This window comes from Erpetoichthys calabaricus, chromosome 2 (assembly GCF_900747795.2).
Source record: "Erpetoichthys calabaricus chromosome 2, fErpCal1.3, whole genome shotgun sequence".
In the NCBI taxonomy this organism is placed as follows: Eukaryota; Metazoa; Chordata; class Cladistia; order Polypteriformes; family Polypteridae; genus Erpetoichthys; species Erpetoichthys calabaricus.
In genome coordinates, this window is record NC_041395.2 from 165,902,062 (window position 1) to 165,925,511 (window position 23,450).

Genomic DNA, 23,450 nt, shown 5'->3' on the forward strand with positions numbered 1-23,450 from the left:
AAAATGAATTCCTCACTGACACAGTGGTCAGGTGAACGAAAAACTAACTTACTTAGATACAGCCAAACTGTTGGTCTTTGTGAGGCCAAGTCCTTACCTAACACATGGAGGTGCATGCTGGCCAAATAAATGTAAAAGTGAGACACTGCTGCCAACAGTGATTGCAGGAACTCTCTTATGCCTGTTATGAATGCCTGATGAAAACTGAATGTTAATAAATGACACATAGATGACACTTTATGATTTTTATTAAGGCACACAAATGACATCTAACATATTTAAAAAGAGATTTTACACTTGTTCAAAGCAATTTGGAAAATATAAGCTCACATCATTCCATAATGTAACAATTACTGAAAAAAATTAGCAAGATACATAAGTGCTACAACATGCACACCTAAAATAAAAAATAATCACCGTTGTATTATTTGCAAGGCCTGGCTCTGTTAAGTTCAAGGTTAACTACAAGATTTTCTTAACAAGCCTTAAGAATATGCAGCCTGCAATAATTCATTTAACTGCTGTGTGTACGGCTGCTTAGAATGGTAATTATCTATCCAGCCAATTTTCTTCCAGCATCATTCGATGTTAATTTTAACAAATATTATACAATGTACCAAATAGACCTGGCATAAGAGACATAACCCAATAACATTACACCAAATATTAGAAGAAAAAAATGTACTTGAACTCTGAAACTGTATTTATTTGTCATGTAAATTATCTTTATATCACACACTACAGTCAGATACAAACCTGTATGTTCCCTGCAGTCCCTTTCAGGAGGTCCATAGGGAAAAACAGAATACAAGAGGTTGTGCAAATAAGCAGTTATTTAAAATCTAAATGCAAATATTTTCTTGAAAACCATACAAGGTGATTTATCCTTTCATTATTAATCATTATTAATATGACCCTGGAATGGATAATTTAAACATTAAAACTGCAGAGTTGTGCAATTTTGTGCACTTATTCATTAAATTAAAAGAAAATAATAAGTGAAAAGTGAGTATTGGTCAATTGCTGCTTTTGGTCCATGTGAAATTCTTAAAAACTTTCTTTTATTTACTGCTAGCATACCACCTTGAGATGCCTGGAATGAAATGATACCACCCTAAACCCCAGATAGTATGCCAGTGCTTCTGGTCATTGGTTTGCTTCTCAGAATCACTTAATTTGCACTTGCTTTTGACCCCCAATCTCTACCATCAGCCTCAGTGGAGTAAATAAAGATCCAAACAAATGTGCTTCTTGTAATGCAGTTCAACATCTACACAATGCACTACTCAATATGCTTCAAAGCAATTTTCTAGGTTAAAATGTTCCCCAAAACAGTTTGGTGTGTGTGTTTGTGTGCGCCAAAGGCAAACCCTTCCAGGTGTGAAGGAAAGGATTTACATTTTGAGGTTTCATGGAAATCAAGAATTTGAGAAGGCTGACTGATAATGACTCACAAAAACTTGAAACTGCCATTTATCAGATTCTAAAAACCACTGCTGCTGGTGAATCAGTCTGACAAATAATATGTAAAATAAACTGCATAACTTCTGATCTTGAATTTACCCTCCATTTTATTTGTGATTTTTACAGATTATTTTATGGCATCCACATTAAACTAGTTTCTTTCTTGGTTCAAGTGCTGACTCTTTCTGTTTCTCCTTGCTCTTTATCACAGTGGCCACATCGCTCAACAAAACTATGAATGCTTTTACGATCCTCCTCTTACATTATCATTACATGAACTCAAGCAAAACAAATTTACTGATACAGTAAAATTTAAGAACTATATTTACATTTTAACAATATTTACTCAGAAATAAATCCTACATCTAATAAAGGGCAAGGAACAAAGTGCTGTGAACGGTCTTCCCCCATCAAGAAATACATACAAACAAAAAAGGTAATAAAGCATATATTATGATACAGGCTTGTAATAAAATCAAAATGGGGGAAATGATATACTAAACGTACATAATAATTACTGACATTAAGTTCAAGAGGAAAAAATAGGGTAAGTGACTTCAACAACATTTTTTTCCCTGTACCCATAAATGCAAATAAATTTATGTTTGCTGGATTGATAGATGTTATCCTAGAAGTTAAATAGAAAAAATGATATTGGTCTTAAAACCTGTGGAATGGAATGTGACCTCAGTATTTCTGCAGCTCTCATGAACTCAGCTGGCATACGCTTGCCTTGCGCTAAGGAGACAAGAGCTTTATAAGGGCATGTTAAAATAAGTGTTTGGCAGCAGCAGGACTTTGGCATTGCACTCTAAAATAGGTGTGTAGATATCTCAACAATTTAAATCATAGCAGCTTAAAAGGAAATTAGCAAAAGAAACAGGCATCTGAAAGTTTGTGGTATCATTTTACTTCAGTTTTACTGTTAGATTTTTCATTGAGACTGCAGTAATAAGCAGTAAGCTCAAAAAGTGATAAAGTGTTAACTCTGTACATCTCAGGCACTTCTGGGATCCCTGAAATGTGTACAATGGCTTAAGTAAAATGAAACACTGTGGTGATAGCACAAAAAAAGAAAGCTGAATATTGAGCATTGTCAATTCTGCTTCTGGAAAGCTGCGAGTGAGTCAAAAAAGTGTTAATTATTGCATAGAAAAATTACTTAGTGTGAGTTTTACTGTATTACAATGACTTTTTCATTAATCTACTGTATTAGTTTGCCCAAACTGATTATAGACAACTAAACTCCTCCAGGGCGGCATGGTGGCGCAGTGGTAGCGCTGCTGCCTCACAGTTAGGAGACCCAGGTTCGCTTCCCGGGTCCTCCCTGCATGGAGTTTGCATGTACTCCCCGTGTCTGCGTGGGTTTCCTCCGGGTGCTCCGGTTTCCTCCCACATTCCAAAGACATGCAGGTTAGGTGCATTGGCGAACCTAAATTGTCCCTGGTGTGTGTGTGCCCTGTGGTGGGCTGGTGCCCTGCCCGGAGTTTGTTCCTGCCGTGCGCCCTGTGTTGGCTCCAGCAGACCCCTGTGACCCTGTGTTAGGATACAGCAGGTTGGAGACTGACTGACTAAACTCCTCCACTTATAGCATCATATAGTTTCAAAACTAATAAACATATTTTGCAATTTAAAATTCAATTGTGTTTTTTAGATTAAAAATTATGTCTCAAAATAGTAAGCATTCCTTTAAAATAGTATTACTGCAAAATGGATCATTTAAAGTGGCCTTTAACATTTTGTGGATTAGGACTCACCTGGATCAGGGAGGAAGAAACTTGTACTATGGAAAGCTCAGATTATTTCCAAAGCCAAATGCCTTGCTTTCAGAAACCAAAGGAAAAAAAACACACAAATGTTAGCAGGTTTGGCAGTGTTTTCATAAAGGTCTGTATATGTTTTTGTGCAAAACACTACAGTCTACAAATATCCTTAACTGAACATCAAAAGTGCCATTTGTCAACAACAAAAATGTAAACACTTTGACTTTTATCAGACTGACATTATAGTTCAATTTTATTCCACTTGTTTCTGAAGAAAACAGCATATTGGAGTTGTCAACTACACCTGAATATGTATTGAGTGCTTTTCATTTTCCTTCATACAAGTTAATGCTAAATACTTAATAATCTTCAGACTGAACAGCAGAAATGAGCTGACTGGAGTAGGACAGTTTAAAATGAGGGTATGGAAGTAATGAGAAAGTTGTGATAAAAGGTAGAGTGTTTAGTAGTCCTGTGTCTGTTAATCCAGTTTTTAGGGATTAATAGTTCTTTACCACAAGATAAGTACCAATATCCATTCAGTTTAATTTGCCTTGATTATAAGTTGTGCGGTGTGTAGTACACAGGAAGCAAATTTTAAACCTCCTTCAATCCATTTACTAAACTTGCATTTTCATGGTTGGGAGATGTAAAGTCTTGCAGCCCATTCCAGCAACAAGAGGCACAGGGCTCAGTCCATCACAAACAATCCAACATAGTCCATGAAATTTGGGAAACAAACAATTTAAAAAGATTGCAATCTCACTCCACACTCTCACTTTGTTCTTTCATCAGTCTTTTTAGTCCTAACTTACTGCAAATGAGTGACGTTTATGCCTAGAGTAACATCATGTTTGCATAATCTTACCCTAAAATGTCTTTTACGTGTTTAAAAAAAAAAAAAAAAAACAACTTTCAAAGAGGCTGTATTAAAGTTAACAACAGTAAAAAAATGTACTTACTAAAAATGGTTAGCAATATAAGATTCATATCACAGTCACAAACTTTACATATCAATAACAAGAAATAATTAAATGTATTACAGTGTAGAATTTTAGAAGTCAAACAATCCAAACCACTAAAAAAGAGCAAAAGAAAATACACCACTCCCACAAAATAATGTTGCGAAAAGGCGGCTCAGCTTATACCCATTATCTTTAAATGTGATTTCCTTTAAGGCATTCTGGTCATCTTGTGCATTTTGAAGTTCATCTGTTAATGAAAAATTTACATGTACTTTTTATCGTGTTCAGGATCTAAAGTATTTTTCATTGTAACGGTGAATGGTTACACAACCATGATAAGAGATGGGCCGGGGCATTGCCGCCATGCCAGTTATTATTCCTGTAGCTGGGTCGTAACACAGGATAGTGTCCGTTGCTTCTCCAGTCTCACCCCTTCCTCCTAGAATGTAAATTTTTCCATTGCAAATAGACATGCCACAGCTTTCCTGTAAGACATATGAAAGAGTAAAGAAAAAGATAATTGTTTTAATATGAAACTCATTTATAAGCATTTATATAAGGTGGTAGTACAAATAGAATATGTTATTAAAATATTAAACAATTAACAGAAATATTAATCATCAATAAATTAAATACAACAATGTTTGTTGGAAAAAGAGTTGTACATATCTTCATGAATAACCTATTTGACTAAATGCATTTACAAAAGTTATATTGTTTTACAGAAGCAAAATCTTTGGAAAAATTTATGAAAAAATGTAAAAACCCTTTCTGCGCATCCAGCTTCCTACAACTGTAACAACAGAAGAAGGTAATGGGTTTAATGCTAAGAAGAGCCATCAGGTACAAGTGTGGACCTTATAGCAAGCATACTCCTGATTTTAAATGTATATCTAGCCATGAGCTGATCACATGATGCAACATAAATTACTATCCCCTATTAGGAGCGTATTAGCTTGGAGATGTGAAGAAATATACACCAGCTTATTGGCACTGAGAATGAGATGCCTGAAGGCGAGTAGAAGATAAAGTAAGAGGGAGGGAGAGAGAGAGTAAAGTATTAATAATATGAGTGTTTAATACAAATATAGAAACATAGTGAAAAACTGGACAGACAACATGAAACAGGTTTAGGTGGGCCCACTTGGGGCTTTTTAACCTTTTTTTTTTAAGTGTGCAACATCATAATTAATGTTAATATATTGTAAATATAAAAATGCTACTGTTTATGAGTACCTGCCATGCCCATGCTTTCAATATTATCAACTAAATATGTATGTATGTAATAGTGCTGGGCGGTATACCGGTTCATACCGAAAACCGTTTTTTATTTTTTTTATGATATGGATTTTTCTTATACCGCAACACCGGTTTAAATTGCCTAAACGACATTCGGAACGTGGCGCAGCGGGAAACTGTTCAAGTGGGGACCTTTTTCACTGCTACACCGCTAAACACAGATTTGTTGCACAGGGGCTCTTTTTCACTGCTACTCCACTAAATAGGTAGTGGTAGTGTAGGTATTGCGTGGTGAAAATGGACAGAGACCATTCCGAAACTGAAGCTGACGATAAAGTTGAACATAATGACACAGAAGAACTTTTGCCGAAAAAAAAGGAATCACATCCGTTTCCTGGAGATACTTTGGTTTTAAAAGGTCGGATGTGGACCATTATGTTCAAATGTGTAAATACTGTTTCTATACTACTGGATAATACTGCAAGCCAAGTGGTACTTGTTTTATTTGTTTTCAATACAGTGTAATTTACCTGGGTACTGTATAATAGTGTGATGACATGTTGACTTTATTCTCGACATTTCCACTTTAATCTCGACGCTTATGACGAGAATAAAGTCGACGTTGACTTTATTCTTGACATTTCTATTTTATTCTTGCCATTTATGTCAAGATTAAAGTCGACATGTTGACTTTATTCTCGAAATTTGTCATTAAAGTAGAACATCGTAAACTAAACTTCATCATAAAATGAATATTTAATTTACTAGATTTTCTCAAACCCCGTCATAAGTTATATAGCACATTAAATGCTTTGTGTTAAGTGTTCCCCGAGCTTCTTAAACTGACTTCCTCTTGCACTAAGAGGAGGCGCAGGCAGCGATCACCACACAGAATACATTCACTTCATGATATTCCTGTTCTCTGAACATTTAGAATGCTAAGATAAATACTTGATATAATTTTCATGGTGAAATGCATTAAAGCATGCATTAATCATGTGAGGGCACGGTGGCATGGAGGTTGCACTGCTTCCTCACAGCAAGGGTGTCTCGGATGTGCCCTGCCTTGCATTTGCATGTTTTTCTGGTGGATTTACTCGGCGTGCTTCAGTTTCCTTTCAAAGTCATAAAGGATGTGGGGTTTTGTTATGCTATATTGACCCTGCTAGTGTATGTTTTGCTCGTATTCACCCTGCGATGTACTGGCGACTCGTTCAGGGATGGGCGCAACCCTGAATGGATGGCATAATTAAACATGTATAACGAAGATATTTTTACAGTTCTGAACACTCCGTGGGCTAAGTTTATAACTAGTTTTAATTTCACAAAGACGTTTATCGTGTGGTGATTGGTTATGTGGAGAAAGAAAAAGGGAAGGATAGGAACTGGGGTTTTGGTACGTCAGATAGAGACAGCACGCGTGCAATAAAGAAAGCCCGCTCAGAAGAACATGCATTGAATTCTGTGTTCGTGTCTCCGACCACCAGATCACAAACCCAACATTTACGCAATTTTTAAGTTAAACCTGTGCGATACCCATTCATACATCCAGTTTTTTGGAGCCTTGTCACACCTGCCATAAAGTTCTCTACACTGAACATACACCTGGGGACCCCTTACTGCGAGGGAGCAGCACTACCGCCTCACTACCGTGCATGTTTAATACCTGCTTTAATGCATTTCATCATGAAAATGATATCAAGTATTTATCTTAGCATTATAAATTTTCAGAAAGCAGGAATACCATGAAGTGAATGGATTCTGTATGGTGATCGCTGTCTCCTCTCAGTGTGGAAGAAGTCAGTTTAAGAAGCGTAGTGATTAACAACTGGGTCGGGGAATGCAACACAAAGCATTTAATGTGCTGCATTAATTTATGACGGGGTTTGACAAAATCTAGTAAATTAAAACATTGATTTTAGGAAGAAGTTTAGTTTACGACATTCTACTTTAATTATGAAGTAAACTATGAGAATAAAGTGGAAATGTCAACTTTAATCTCAACATAAACGGCGAGAATAAAGTGGAAATGTTGACTTTATTCTCGACATACAGTTTGTTTTTTTCTTCCCTGTGTCCGTATTGTTTTTTTCTTCACCGTGGCCCTAATACGATTCCGTAGGGCTATACCACAAATAGCATTATAAATGCAAGTTGCAGGTTTATTATTTATGCATATAGCTTAGCCTGAAGCAAGGTCCATATTAAGGCAGTTTGCCTAAATGATGGTTCAGTTGGTAAAGATGTCATCACCAAGTTGCACTTGTTTTATTTTATTTTAATTTGGTGAATACTGTGTAATGCACCTGGGCTTAAAGTCTTGAAGTAATAGTGCAACTATCAGTAATAATACTATTATTTATTTTATTGTTATTATTTATTAGTTTAAATATTATGCAGTTTAATGATGATAAAGTTGTTTAAGAAGTCACTTTAACGTGACAGTGTACAGAGATTGTTAACATTAACAGAAAGTGTAGTTGGTTTACAAAAAATATTTACTATTTATTCCTTTTCTAAGACATATTCAGTGCAATACAACTTTTGACAAGCACTTCTGGATATTTAACTAAGTCTAAATGCCTCTTTGTATGGTTGAAAATATGTTGTCAAAATGATAGTTTAAGTTTTTGCAAAATTTGTTCAATAAAAAGGTTCTATATTTTGACTGCATCTGTCATGCAATGTGATACCTTCTCTTCATTAGTGCCACCTGATTGAAAACTATCACTTTATGGGGCAATGCAAACCTGTATTAATACTTGTGTGCACATTAAAATGCCTGCACCAAACTAACATCATTTTGGACAAAAATTTTTAAGTGCCTTTCAGTCAGCCTTGGTATCACAATCCCTCCTAACCCATTAACAGCTGTGTTCGGTGTTCTTCCAGATGGACTTGAATTGGAGAAGGACAAGCAAACGGTGATTGCATTCACTACACTTTTGGCACGCAGACTTATTTTGTTAAATTGGAAGAATCCTAATTTTCCTCTTATAAGTCAGCGGGAAACCGATGTTTTATATTATTTGAAATTGGAAAAAATCAAATTCTCAGTTAGAGGATCTGTACAAAATTTTTTCAAAACCTGGCAGGATTTAATCAATATTATTTTTGAATAAGAGAAATACCTATTACCGCATTTAACTCCCTTCTCCATCTCTTATTTACATATATATTTACTTCTCCCTTTCCTTTGTTTAATGTTGCCTTATTAAAAAGCCTTAAGCAATTTTCCTTTAGCTAAGTTCTCCTTCTCAAGGGTGGGGTTTGATTTGTCTTCAATTTTGTTGGGTTATAAATTGATCTGTTTGTATGGAATGATTACAATGAAAATTAATAAAATAAAAATATTAAAAAAAAAAAAAAAAATAAAAAAAAAATTAAAATGTTTTTTTGTACAATGTACAATACTCTTGACAGTGGAATAGGTTATTCTTAGCCAGTAATTGCAGTGGAAAATGTGGTTAACATCCACTCATGCATGGGGAAAAAAATACCGTGAAACCGGGATAATTTAGAAAAATACCGTGATATAGAATTTTGGTCATACCGCCCACCCCTAGTATGTAACAAATAATATTCAGGCCCACACTTTAAGTTGGAAGAAGGAAACACGTCAGAATCACTGTGGGTTAAACTAGTAAGGAAGAAAGGCAGAGATCTGGTTATTGGAGTTTGCTACAGGCTGCCAAAATCGAATATGTTAGATGATAACATATTATTTAATGAAATAGCATATATGTGCAGCAAAGAGGAGATGGTGGTCATGGGTGATTTTAATTTTATGAACACTGATTGGGAAGCCCATATCAGGAATACAAAAGAGGAAACTGAAATGGTGCAGATGGCAAATGACTGTGTTTTCCACCAGTTTGTCTCAAGCCCAACACATGGTGATGCCTGTCTAGATATCATCTTTTCAAACAATAAAGACAGAGTAACAAGAATAGAAGTTACCGATACTTTAAGCAACAGTGATCACAACATGATAAAATAAGATTTATAACTTGAGGGAAGAAGACTTTATGGGGATGAGGAAGTATGTACAAAACCTCAAATTTAAAGGCTGAATGTAATGGAACAGGGGAACACTGACGTATCCTAAAAAAAAACAAGAAAAAACCATGGCGATATACTATCAAAGAAACCAATTTGGCAAAAGGGAGGTCAGAGAGCAGGGTAATGACAGCCTGGTCTACTATAGGGGATTTTGGAGCATTAGGTGAATCCATACTATCATTCTGTTATGGGGCAACAGAATAAAAGAAATGTGAAAATGAAAAACAGAAAAATGGGTAGAACATAAGAAAATAACTGGGAATCCAGTAATTAAAATTAACGGCCATAATTTTGCCACATGCAGTTTGAGAGGCTTACTAACACAAGGGATGTTGGCTTGTGTAACACAACAGTCAGAGAACATTAAGGTAAACATTATGGGAATAGCAAAAATACTTTGGAAAAAGTAGGCAAAATTTATAACACCAGTTCCAAGGCTGGACTGTAAATACAAGGTGATTCTATAGGACACGATAGCAGGAAAGAAGTGGCTCTCATTTCAAATCAAAAATATCTTAAGTTTCTGGCCTATTACCATGCTTAATCAGAAAAGATAACAGTCATCAAACTAAAGGGGAAGATCCATGATACGGTAATGATCCATATTTATGCTCCAGATGAAGCAGAAATGGAAGAGGAGAAAAATACATCTTTGAAGAACTACAGAAGATAATTAGAGTGAATAAGAAGATTATGGATAAGTTAATAAATATGGAAGATTTTAGCGCCAAGGTAGGAAACGGAAGTGTCATGGGTATTATTAGATCCTTTGGATTAGGAAGTAGAAATGAGATTAGAGAGAAGCTACTAGAGTTTTGCAAGTTTGGTACCAGCAGAAAGAGTGTAGAAGACATACATGGATATCGCCAGATGGTGCAACAAGAAGACAGATTGCTAACATATTGGTGAATGAAAGATTCAGGAATAGTCTAAGAGATTCAAAAGTAGGCTCTTGGATAGTAGATCAGATCTTAATCCCGTTTTAGTAAACACCAGGACAGCTTTCAAAAAATGACAAGGAAATGCTCAAGAAAGATGTAGAATGTGAGTAAGACAGAGGACTCTGAAGAATTAAGGAGGAGAGATTGCACCTTAAGACGGAAAGTAAGAAAATGAAAGAACAATTAGAAGAAATGTGGAAGTGTACAGTATTAATGTACAGTATGAAGCAGGAAAGGAATTATGTGGGGAAAAGTAGTAAGAAATGATGCTGAATGAGTAACAGTAGCAATACTGGTAAAGATGAAGGAATGAGGGAATGTAAGGAATATTGAAGGAGAAGAGTATAAACAGAAGTATATAGAGTTGAGTAGAGAAATATAAATAAAGTTTAGAAAATGTAAAGAGAATATCTGTAGAAGGAAGTGTGATGAGTTCAGGAGTCACTGCACAACATTTTATAGAAAACTGAAGAAAATGAGATCAAGAAAATACAGATTACAAGCAAGACTAAAGAAGAAGGATGGTATACTAATGACAAGTGAGAAAGAAGTGAGGAAGAGATGGAAGAGTTTGTACAATGAAAAAAGACAAGAATTGCCCCACAGTGTAGGAAAAGTTGGAGAGGATTGATAAGGAAGAAGTAAAGAACAATTAGAGCTGGTAAAGGAATATAAATACTTTGGTAGCTGGATTACAGAGCCAGGGGATTGCTTAATGGAGATAAAAAGAAGAATAGGTAAAACAAAGGAGAGCTTCTGAGATTGCAAATAATTCCCAAAAAGGAATCTGAGCATTGACCTTAAAAAGAAATTACTAAGAGTATATATTTTCCCAGTGTTTAGTTATACTGTAGTAGTGATACATGGACATTTTAGAAAGCTAAATAACTTTGATATGTGGTGCTACAGAAGATGGACAGCTGGACAGAGAAGATGACAAATGAAAACTGACTAAGAAGATTGGTATAAAAAAGAAGAAGTCAAGTGGGAAAATGGTGCAACTGCTGATAGAAGAAGGAATAGATGAAACCAGAGACAATGAAAGACAAATAACATGGAGTGGTGATATAAAACAATGGTCAGCATAAAAAGAATGGGAGGAAGCAAAAAGAAAGGCACAAGGTAAGAGGAAGAGGAAAGCAGTGGTTGATTGAAGAAGGCACATAAGGAGAAATTATGTTATTGAGATGACTATGACAACTTTAAAAGCCCCTGGACATTCTCATTTCAGGGCCAACTTTAACTACAGAGGTTCTGGGCCTTAGGAATCCATGCTTTTCAAATAAACAACTATATATAGCAATTATACAAAAATAAAATGTACAGGTAAAATTCCATTACAATGAACTCCCAGGGACTTAAAAAATATTTTGTTGTAACAAAAATTTCATTGTAATGAGATTCTGTATTTGTTACTATAGTGCTTTCTTTAACTTGTGCCCAGGCGCAGACATGGGGAGAATATGCAAACTCCATGCAGGGAAGACCTGGGAAGCAAACCCAGGTCTCCTTACTGCGAGGCAGCAGCGCTACCACTGCACCACCATGCCGCATCTTCAATCTAGATAATGAGGTCTAAATAGAAGATGGTGCACAATAAACTTCAAATAAATGTTAGGAAGTACTTTTTCACAAAGAGAACTCTAAATACAAGGATTCAGTTTTCCAAATGTGTATTTAAGAGCTGAACATTTGGGACTTATGACAATTTTAGATAAATATTTCTTTATGTATTACTTACAAGACTCATGATGCAGAACTACACTACAGTATAAAAAATACCAAACAAAACCTGGATGACAGGTTTAAGGAGCTTATTTCAATTGCACTACTTTACCAGCATAGTGCCACCTACCTGTTTGGTGAAGGTGTTTACAACTTGCATCCAATAGTCTTCTATTGGGTCATAGCAATAGATAGACTTGGTGAGTCCTCCAGATACGTAGATGAGGTTATTCAAAGAGACCGCTGTGATGCATCGTTTTGCAATTGGTATGTTAGCACGAAGCAGCCAAGAGTTAGTTTCTGGATCATAACATTGAACCTGCCAAGAAAAAAAAATCAAATATCTGCTTGTCAGAGACATTTTTCCAAAAATAATTAAAGAAATATGATTTGTATTAGAAACATAAGGTACAAAAGTGTTAGGACAAAAACATCTATCAGTTACTGAGCTTGCTTAATCCTGTTTAGAGTCACTAAACTCAACCAAACACCAAGCAATCATTGTATTACTGCTGTCTCTGCTATCAATAGGAATTGCTAGATATCATACTCCTATTTCTGCCTCCACTAGCTGGATGATGAAGGATATTGAGAATAACAATGGAAAACACCCATACATTTTCTTATTTTTTTTTTAAAGTGTAGAAACCGTTGCACAACATCTTCCACACAAATCTAGACAAAGCATAAAGTTCACCCCATGGCAGAAAGACCAATAAGGTCGGGGAATTTCATTCTGCTGCAGTCTATACTCTCTTCATATGGTCTGTTATATCTGACTCCCTCCCAGGTTTATTTTATTGTCAAATTCTATAGGATGGTGGTTTTATTTTTGTCTCCTATATTGTTAACTGGCCATATCTTAATAGACTTATATCATCATGATTTGTTTATGTTAAAAGCAAGTTACTTTTTAACTGTGTTGTTAATTAGTTTGAATGTTACTGTATGAAAATGTTTTCTGGCTTATTGATGTACTGTTAATGTATTATATTTGCACGCCCTTTGGGGCTCAGAGCACAGGGTCAGCAATTGTACAGTACCCCTGAAACAATTTTCAGTTTAGGGGTCTTGCTGAAGGAGAATCCTTTCTGGCAGTAGCAGGATTTGAAATGGCAATCTTCCAGATACCAGCGCAGATCATTAGCCACAGAGCCACCACTCTGTATCAGTGGATGTACTGCCTTTTTGTTGTTGTACAGTAAAATGCTTTACAAAAGACCCCTCTCCGACAAAAATAAACATGACTTTGTAGCAGGTCCCTAAAGACAGTGAAAATAGTGTTATTCATTAGTCACATACCCCTCAAAAAGAAGCAGAATCTATAAAGGCCACAGAGAGACTGACAGTGAATGGGAATACAGTGATCCCTCGCTATATCGCGCTTCGCCTTTCGCGGCTTCACTCCATCGCGGATTTTATATGTAAGCATATTTAAATATATATCGCGGATTTTTCGCTGCTTCGCGGTTTTCTGCGGACAATAGGTCTTTTTAATTTCTGGTGCATGCTTCCTCAGTTGTTTGCCCAGTTGATTTCATACAAGGGACGCTATTGGCAGATGGCTGAGAAGCTATCCAGCTTACTTTCTCTCTCTCTCTCTCTCTTGCGCTGACGTAGGGGGGTGTGAGCAGGGGGGCTGTGTGCAGCTGCTTCCTGAAAGGACATGCTGCACGGAGCTTCGCAGACTTAAAAGCTCAAAGGGCACGTATTGATTTTTTTTATCTGTCTCTCGATCTCTCTCTCTCTCTTCCTCTCTCTTCCTGCTCCTGACAGAGGGGGTGCGAGCTGCCGCCTTCAACAGCTTTGTACCGGCGGTGCTTCGCATACTTAAAAGCCAAAAAGCCCTATTGATTTTGTTTTTGACTGCTTGCTTTGCACTCCTTTGAAAAGGAAGATATGTTTGCATTCTTTTAATTGTGAGACAGAACTGTCATCTCTGTCGTGTCATGGAGCACAGTTTAAACTTTTGAAAAAGAGACAAATGTTTGTTTGCAGTGTTTGAATAACGTTCCTGTCTCTCTACAACCTCCTGTGTTTCTGCGCAAATCTGTGACCCAAGCATGACATTCTAAAAATAACCATATAAACATATGGTTTCTACGTCGCGGATTTTCCTATTTCTCGGGTGGCTCTGGAACGCAACCCCCGCGATGGAGGAGGGATTACTGTAGAACCCAAGCTCCTAAATCTGTGAAGCAGCAAAGCTAGTCGCTGTGCCACCATGCTACTTTACAAAGATGAGTATCATTTTCCAAAATCAATAAATTGTATATAGAATGCTAAACAATAGAAAAACAAAACAAAGAAAACTCTATGAGACCACAGAAGCCTAACGGAACATTATGAGAATTCTTTCCTCCACATTACTATGTATTTCCAAAAGGCCCTTCTAAACCAAATGGTTCAAAGCACCAGTTCGTCTCACATTATCTCAGTTAAAAGCTGAAAAGTCAGTATGAGATCAAAAATAAATACCCTTTTGAAAATAGTCATGTGACCATATAAAGCTGGCTAGCCAGTGGTAGTTGTTTCTTTATTTTTTTCTTAAGTAGGCGAAACTACTGCAAACTTTTATTTTGCTCTAAATAAGTGTGTCCCTTTTTAAAGTCACAAGTAAAAGTCACAAGTACTTTTTTTTCATTTTTGCACTTCACAAACTGTAAGTTTGCTGTTGCATTAAATTAGAAAGTTTAAACCTCTACAGTACAAGATATTTTTATGTTTTTGTTCAGTGTACACAAGAATAATTAGCTTCCTCTCATCAGCAGATGTGGACAAGAAAAACTCCAAGCATCGAATCAGCTTGTGGCTTACTGTATCTAGGTCAATGTATTCTTGAAAATCTGAACTTGTGAACTTCCTGAATTCAGCAGGAAAATGAAGTCAACACACCAAGGCCTTGGCTCAATTATTATACTCAGAGGAGGCATCTTAAAGGAAAACAGCATGACTTTGTGTAAAAACAACATTAGCAGCTTCAAAACTGTCCTTAAAGTGCTTCATTAGCTTTCTAAAGTAAACATGCATGTTTGTTTTTGAATGTTTCTTTGTTTGTAGGTTTATCCATACTTTACAATTGTTGACACCATTCAAGTAAATCAAATCAAACTTGCCAGAGGATACCTTTTCTTTCACAGATCATTCACACAATACTTTTTGACTCAAAATTTTCAATATACTTTAATGTACAGACCACAACATGACTCTGTTTAAACACATGGTAGAAGCAACCTCAGATAGACAAACGTTCTATCTAGAAGCATCCTCTTTCCGACATCTATTTAGCATTTAATTTTATTTAAATATAAAACATAAAAATTTCAAGAACACCAGTAATGGAAAGCTTTTCTGGGAATCCAACCCTGAAGCACACACTGGCTTCCCAATCAGATACCTCTAGAGCATGATCGCTGTAGCTGCATGGGCACACATGCCTACATGCTCTGTAAATCAAAACTCCCTCCCTTCCCCTCTTACTCATGCTACAGGCAACCCTACACCTTAGCGTAGTATGAATTCACATGTAAGGAACTTCCAGTATCCTTCCTTTGCAAAATCCATTAGATACACACCAATTTCAAATAAAAAGACAAAACTTTTAAGGAAGAAGGCAAAATAGAATACGTAAGAGTGACACTCCACAAGATTAAATTATTTGTATAATTATGTTATGAACCGGAGCAAGAAATCATTCAGAGAAATGCAACTTAGATTTTTTAAGATCTGGTCTGCTTTTTCACCCCAGTTTAAACATTTTTATATATTCATTAAAGTATTAACTAAAGTTCTTTTTATTGCCTGTCTAGATAAAAAAAATAACACAAAAATAGTGATTAACATACAGTAGTTTCAAAGAGTGCTCAGCTAATAAAAGGTTGACAGGAACAAGGATGTCTGGTATCTGACAACATACACAGGTAAGTTCCCCATGAAACATCCAGAAGAGAAAGACAGATCCTTGCTGGAAGGGAGACAACTTGACTTACTAGTGTAAAGAAGCAGCAGCTGCTGGGAACCAAAAACCCTGTCATACATGGTGCCCTGAAAGAACATTAGGGGGAAAATGGTCCAAGATATGCTAATAATACCTGACCCTTATCCTAGAAAGGGTGAGATAAACCATGGAGGGATAACAGAAGACCTCAAGTATTTCTGTTTGACAGGTCCTAGTACAAGCAGGGGAAGTTAAGGCCAGGTTGCCCATTCAAGGGAAAGGTCAACAGCAAGTACAGTGGAACCTTGGTTCACAACCATAATTCGTTCCAAACCTCTGGTCGTAAACCGTTTTGGTCGTGAACCGAAGCATTTTCCCCCATAGGATTGTATGTAAATACAATTAATCCGTTCCAGACCATACGAACTGTATGTAAATATATATTTTTTTAAAGATTTTTAAGCACAAATATAGTTAATTACACCATAGAATGCACAGTGTAATAGTAAACTAATGTAAAAACATTGAATAACACTGACACAAACACCCAGGCTCCCTGCTCAGCTGCATGCGCAGGCTCTCTCTCTCTCTCAGCAGCACGCGAGCCCTCTTTCTCTCTCTCTCTCTCTCTTTCTCAGCAGCACGCAAGCCCCCTCTCTCTTTGTAACATTGCAGCAGTTCGCGCTATAGTCTTACAATCCGATCGCTGTATAAACACTTTTTTTTTTTAATGAGTTTTAAGCACAGGGGGGAAAAAAGGAACATTTGAACAAATCCGAACTTACCGGTAATTTAAAAGCCAACCAAGAAAGTAACATTACAGGAGTTCACGCTAATAGCATTACAATCCGATCGCTGTAAACACTCTTTTTAAATGAGTTTTAAGCACATGGGGAAAAAAGGAACATTTGAACAAATCCGAACTTTATTTAAAAGCCAACCAAGACAGTAACATTGCAGAAGTTCACGCTAATAGCATTACAACCCGATCGCTGTAAACACTCTTTTTAAATGAGTTTTAAGCACAGGGAAAAAAATGAACATTTGAAAAAACAGAAAAGTAACATTGCAACACTTTCTTCTCACCACTCTTCACTTGCTTAGAAGCCATGGTTAACTGCAAAAGCACACAAAATACTGTAGAGCACAAAGAGTTAACAGGTAAAGCACGCACGTCTGACTGAGAACAGTGAACAGGGAGAGGCTGAACACGTGCTTAAATACAGTAATCGGCGAGTACGAACCGAAAGGGAAATGAAATAGAGCACAAAGACTTCACAGCGAAAGCATGCACGCACATCTGACCGAGAACAATGCAACACGTGCGGAAATCATCGGCGCGCACAAACCGAAAGGGAAACTGGCTTGTTCGTATACCGAATGTGTGGTCGTGAAATGAGGCAAAAGTTTGGCGAACTTTTTGGTCGTAAACCAAGTTGTACGTGTACCGAGACGTTCGTGAACCGAGATCCCACTGTATTAGGAGATAACTATTCACTTGTCTAACCACTAGGACGCATCATACTATCCCTAAGTGTCACACATTTTCATTTGCAATTTAGTGGACAGTTTTAAGGGCAGCTCAAAGAGACAGACTCTACAAATTTAGATTCCAGATTAGTTCTGATATATTCCCAAGAAATCTTGGGGCACCCTCCCATTTTGAGCACAGCACAGGATGACCCCATGAGTTCTAGAACCAAGATAGGCTGCCTTTAGCTTCAAATATTTTAAACAGCATACACTCCAGTATTGAATCCTAGGTTAAATCTGAATAGTCCAATGTGAGTATTAAGCACAAACTAACTGGTATATCCTACACACACCCAGATTTGCAGCACAATGAGGGACATGCCATACTGTCTATAATGTTTTAAGGCTTGGGGATGTCTTTTTTAATAAATTATGTCTATAAATGTAAATATTTAAAAAGAAATTGCTAGTAATCTGCTTAGTCCTCTTTGTCTCAGTATCTGCAAAACCCAGCCACAGGGGATGCACAAACCAGTGTGTTTCTTCGTGCCGGTCACAAGCCCGGATAAATGGGGAGGGTTACGTCAGGAAGGGCATCCAGTGTAAACTTTTGCCAAATCAATATGCGGACAACAATAAAAATTTCCATACTGGATCGGTCGAGCCCCGGGTTAACAATGACCGCCACCAGTACTGTTAGCCACCAGGGTGCTGGTGGAAATTGGGCTACTGTTAGCCAAAGAAGAAGGAGAAGAAAAGGGGGGAGACGTATCTGGAGGCAGGAGGAGAGGAGGAAAGTAAAGAGAGTGGAACTGAGGGTAGGAACTTTGAATGTTGGCAGTATGACTGGTAAGGGGAGAGAGTTAGCAGGTATCATGGAGAGAAGGAAGGCTGATATATTGTGCGTGCAAGAGACTAAATGGAAGGGGAGTAAGGCCAGGTGGATTGGAGGTGGATTTAAATTGTTCTATCATGGTGTGGATGGGAGGAAAAATGGGGTAGGAGTTATTCTGAAGGAACATTATGTCAAGAGTGTTTTGGAGATTAAAAGAGTGTCAGGCAGAATAATGATTATGAAGCTGGAAATTGGAGGTGTGATGATGAATGTTGTTAGTGCATATGCACCGCAAGTTCGGTGTGCAATGGATGAGAAAGAAGATTTTTGGAGTGAGTTGGATGAAGTGATGAACAGTGTACTCAAGGGAGAGAAAGTGGTGATTGGATTTCAATGGGCATGTTGGTGAAGGGAACAGTGGAGACGAGGAGGTTATGGGTAGGTATGGTGTCAAGGAGAGGAATGAAGAAGGTCAGTGGATAGTGGATTTTGCCAAAATGATGGACATGGCTGTGATGAATACGTATTTTAAGAAGAGGGAGGAACATAGGGTTACGTACAAGAGTGGAGGAAGATGCACACAGGTAGATTACATCCTATACAGAACAGTTGATCTGAAGGAGATTGAAGACTGCAAAGTGGTGGCAGGGGAAAGTGTAGTTAAGCAGCATAGGATGGTGGTCTGTAGGATGACGTTGGAGATCAAGAAGAGGAAGAGAGTGAGAGCAGAGCCAAGGATCAAATGGTGGAAGTTGAAAAAGGAAGACTGCAAGGTTGAGTTTAGGGAGGAGGTAAGACAGGCACTGGGTGGCAGTGAAGAGTTACCAGACAGCTGGGAAACTACAGCAGATGTAGTAAGGGTGACAGCAAGAAGTGTGCTTGGCGTGACATTTGGAAAAATGAAGGAGGAAAAGTTAACTTGGTGGTGGAATGAGGAAATACAGGAGAGTATACAGAGGAAGAGGATGGCAAAGAAGAAGTGGGATAGTCGGAGAGATGCAGAAAGTAGACAAGAGTACAAGGAGATAAGGCGCAAGGTGAAGAGAGAGGTGGCGAAGACTAAGGAAAAGGCGTATGATGAGTTGTATGAGAGGTTGGACACTAAGGAGGGAGAAAAGGACCTGTACTGACTGGCTAGACAGAGGGACTGAGCTGGGAAAGATGTGCAGCAGGTTAGGGTGATAAAGAATAAAGATGGAAACGTACTCACAAGTGAGGAGAGTGTGTTGAGCAGATGGAAAGAGTACTTTGAGAGGCTGATGAATGAAGAGAACAAGAGAGAGAAAATGTTGGATGATGTGGAGATAGTGAATCAGGAAGTGCAACGGATTAGCAAGGAGGAAGTAAGGACAGCTATAAAGAGGATGAATAATGGAAAGGCTGTTGGTCCATACCTATGGAAGCAAGGAGGTGTTTAGGAGAGATGGCAGTGGAGTTTTTAACCAGATTGTTTAATGGAATCTTGGAAAGTGAGAGGATGCCTGAGGAGTGGAGAAGAAGTGTACTGGTGCCGATATTTAAGAATAAGGGGGATGTGCAGGACTGCAGTAACTACCGGGGAATACAATTGATGAGCCACAGCATGAAGTTATGGGAAAGAGCAGTGGAAGCTAGGTTAAGAAGTGAGGTGATGATTAGTGAGCAGCAGTATGGTTTCATGCCAAGAAAGAGCACCACAGATTCAATGTTTGCTCTTAGGATTTTGATAGAGAAGTTTAGAGAAGGCCAGAAGGAGCTGCATTGCGTCTTTGTAGACCTGGAGAAAGCATATAACAGGGTGCCTCGAGAGGAGCTGTGGTATTGTATGCGGAAGTCGGGAGTGGCAGAGAAGTACGTAAGAGTTGTACAGGATATGTACGAGGGAAGTGTGACAGTGGTGAGGTCTGCGGTAGGAGTGACGGATGCATTCAACGTGGAGGTGGGATTACATCAGGGATCAGCTCTGAGCCCTTTCTTATTTGCAATGGTGATGGACAGGTTGACAGGACTCCCCGTGGACTATGATGTTTGCTGATGACATTGTGATCTATAGCGATAGTAGGGAGCAGGTTGAGGAGACCCTGGAGAGGTGGAGATATGCTCTAGAGAGGAGAGGAATGAAGGTCAGTAGGAACAAGACAGAATACATGTGTGTAAATGAGAGGGAGGTCAGTGGAATGGTGAGAATACAGGGAGTAGACTTGACGAAGGTGGATGAGTTTAAATACTTGGGATCAACAGTACAGAGTAATGGGGATTGTGGAAGAGAGGTGAAAAAGAGAGTGCAGGCAGGGTGGAATGAGTGGAGAAGAGTGTCAGGAGTAATTTGTGACAGACGGGTATCAGCAAGAGTGAAAGGGAAGGTCTACAGGATGGTAGTGAGACCAGCTATGTTATATGGGTTGGAGACGATGGCACTGACCAGAATGCAGGAGACAGAACTGGAGGTAACAGAGTTAAAGATGCTAAGATTTGCACTGGGTGTGACGAGGATGGATAGGATTAGAAATGAGTACATTAGAGGGTCAGCTCAAGTTGGACGGTTGGGAGACAAAATCAGAGAGGCAAGATTGCATTGGTTTGGACATGTGCAGAGGAGAGATGCTGGGTATATTGGGAGAAGGATGCTAAGGATAGAACTGCCAGGGAAGAGGAAAAGAGGAAGGCCTAAGCGAAGTTTTATGGATGTGGTGAGAGGAGGACATGCAGGTGATGGGTCTAACAGAGCAAGATGCAGAGGACAGAAAGATATGGAAGAAGATGATCCGCTGTGGCAACCCCTAACGGGAGCAGCCGAAAGAAGAAGAGTCTCAGTATCTGCAAGTTGGTAATGGGATGCTTCATCCACTGATATGGCCCCATGTTTCAGTCATAGCTAATGACTCCTAGTTCTACATGTAAAGCACTCTTAAACACTGACCATGTACATGCTCACTTCCTGCTTTAATTACTTCAAGTAAATGCTATCAGAGCATAAGAACATCTTATGGAATTTCCAGCTCACCTCTTGAAGCTGAATCTGAAGCTGATTTTATACCATCATCCTTTATTACCAGTCCTGGGGTTAAAGTAGACAGTGCTACTTTGTGGAACTTTCCACCTAGGTTTGCCTGTGGTACCATTGGTCAAAGATGTTCAAATCAAGTTAGAAAGGACAAGTATTCTATCTGGTTCCTTGCTTTCAATTTACAATGAACAGTTTTCTAAATAATATTGAAATTATATATCAAGATTGTTGAGTCATTTTTTGTTAATAATTTCACAGCAGGATATTTGCAACACTTCTCTCAGATTTATTTTGCATTCCAGTTATCCTATAATCAATATTTCCATCTTTAGTTGATCTTTATTATATTCCTGTTACTTTGTAAAATGCTTTTTGGCTATGTTCTCTCTGAAATCTATTATGAAATGAACATGCACCAATGGACTTATAGTACATAAAAAGTCACACTCAGTTTTTTTTATTGGAGGCTCATCTTTCAGCCTGAAAACAATAACTAATATAAAAAGCACCATCACGTGACAAAACAATTATGTCGCCTTAGGTTTGCAGTGGTTTTAGCAGCAAGTCCCACTCTTGGTAGCGAAAGCAGTGCACCATGATAAGCATTATTTTACATTTTCTACATGTGCACCACAAATCACAAGCTGTTCCGAGTTTCATATGTATGCAGGCTGTAGATTTCCTATGTTTGTTTCTCCAGATGCATCTAATCAAGTAAGATTTAGTATTAAATCTCCATCTTCATAGTCATAAATATCAATGGGATAAAATAACAGCTTGTTCATCTAAATAATCATAAAAATTAACATTTCTAGGAAAAAAATTATAGCCTGATTGTTCATATCAATTAACCACAAACATGAGGGTTAAAGGTTATATCTTATTTTTATGGGAAGTAAAATGAATAGCTGGAGTTCATGTATGTATTTGTGATCTTTATTACTGGTTATTATGTTTATATATGTGCATGTGGGATAGCATAAAATATATGACTGGCAGGCACATTGTGAATTTTAGTGTACTTGTGGTGCTGGCTGGGTTAGTTACTGGTCATTTTAACAACAATGTGCTTTTTACTGGAAATGAAGTACTACTACTACTGCTCCTACTACTATCACTACAATTACTAGTACTATTATTACCAATTTAAAATGGTGGTGTTACACCAAAAAAATAATATTTCTCTAAAACATTATGGATATGCAATATTGTGATATGCTATCTCAAGACATGAATCAATATTCAGGAACATTCCTATCTTTGATACAAACGGTCTAATGCTTTAGTTTCACCTTTCTGATACCTCATTAACCCTCACTGTAAGCCACTCGGGGAGGCTTTTTATTTATAAATAATGCTTCAACTAACAATGCAGTATTCTGGGGAAAATTAATGTATGCTACGATGATCAAAAAAATTCTTTAACCTCAAAAATATCAAACCAGTCTTTAAAGTTTCTGGATAATCTTTCATTGTCACAGGAACCTAAATTGTATTTTTTCTAAAATTACAGTACTAGGGTGTTGTACCCGTGTTAGCCATTATGAATGTAGAGAAAAGCCAAGCAAAATGACACCTTTTATTGGCTAACTAGAAAGATTACAATATGCAAGCTTTCGAGGCAACTCAGGGCCCCTTCTTCAGGCAAGATGTATCTTGCCTGAAGAAGGGGCCTGAGTTGCCTCGAAAGCTTGCATATTGTAATCTTTCTAGTTAGCCAATAAAAGGTGTCATTTTGCTTGGCTTTTCTCTACATTCTAAAATTACATATATTTTCTCTCATATACTTTCACACTAATATTAATTCCTGCATGTAGCATCAACAATTTGTAAAGTATAATATTCTGTTTAATAAGTCTTGATACAGCTCCCAGAATCAGTCATAATCTGTGCATCCAGGTTAAGGAAATATCATGATTTATTATGTTATGTTATGTTATGTTATGTTATGTTATGTGTGAGTGGCTGGTTAAATGACTGTTTCATGGGACAGTAAGCTTCAATAACTGCATATGAAAAAAATAATGCACTAAGGTGGCATGTATATACAGTGCATCCGG

General features: G+C 37.6%; 1 protein-coding gene across 1 annotated transcript in view; it reads right to left on the reverse strand.

Moving 5' to 3' along the window:
• Positions 1-230: 230 nt before the first annotated feature.
• The window catches only part of klhl24a (kelch-like family member 24a), an 83,003-nt gene continuing 59,783 nt past the window's right edge, over positions 231-23,450 (reverse strand). The window contains exons 6-8 of the mRNA XM_028825683.2: positions 12,290-12,478; positions 1,275-4,677; positions 231-1,200 (exon numbers count right to left, since the gene is read on the reverse strand). Coding sequence (XP_028681516.1) covers positions 4,477-4,677; positions 12,290-12,478 — 390 coding nt within the window. The 3' untranslated portion in view covers positions 231-1,200; positions 1,275-4,476. The remainder of the gene's footprint in view (positions 1,201-1,274; positions 4,678-12,289; positions 12,479-23,450) is intronic.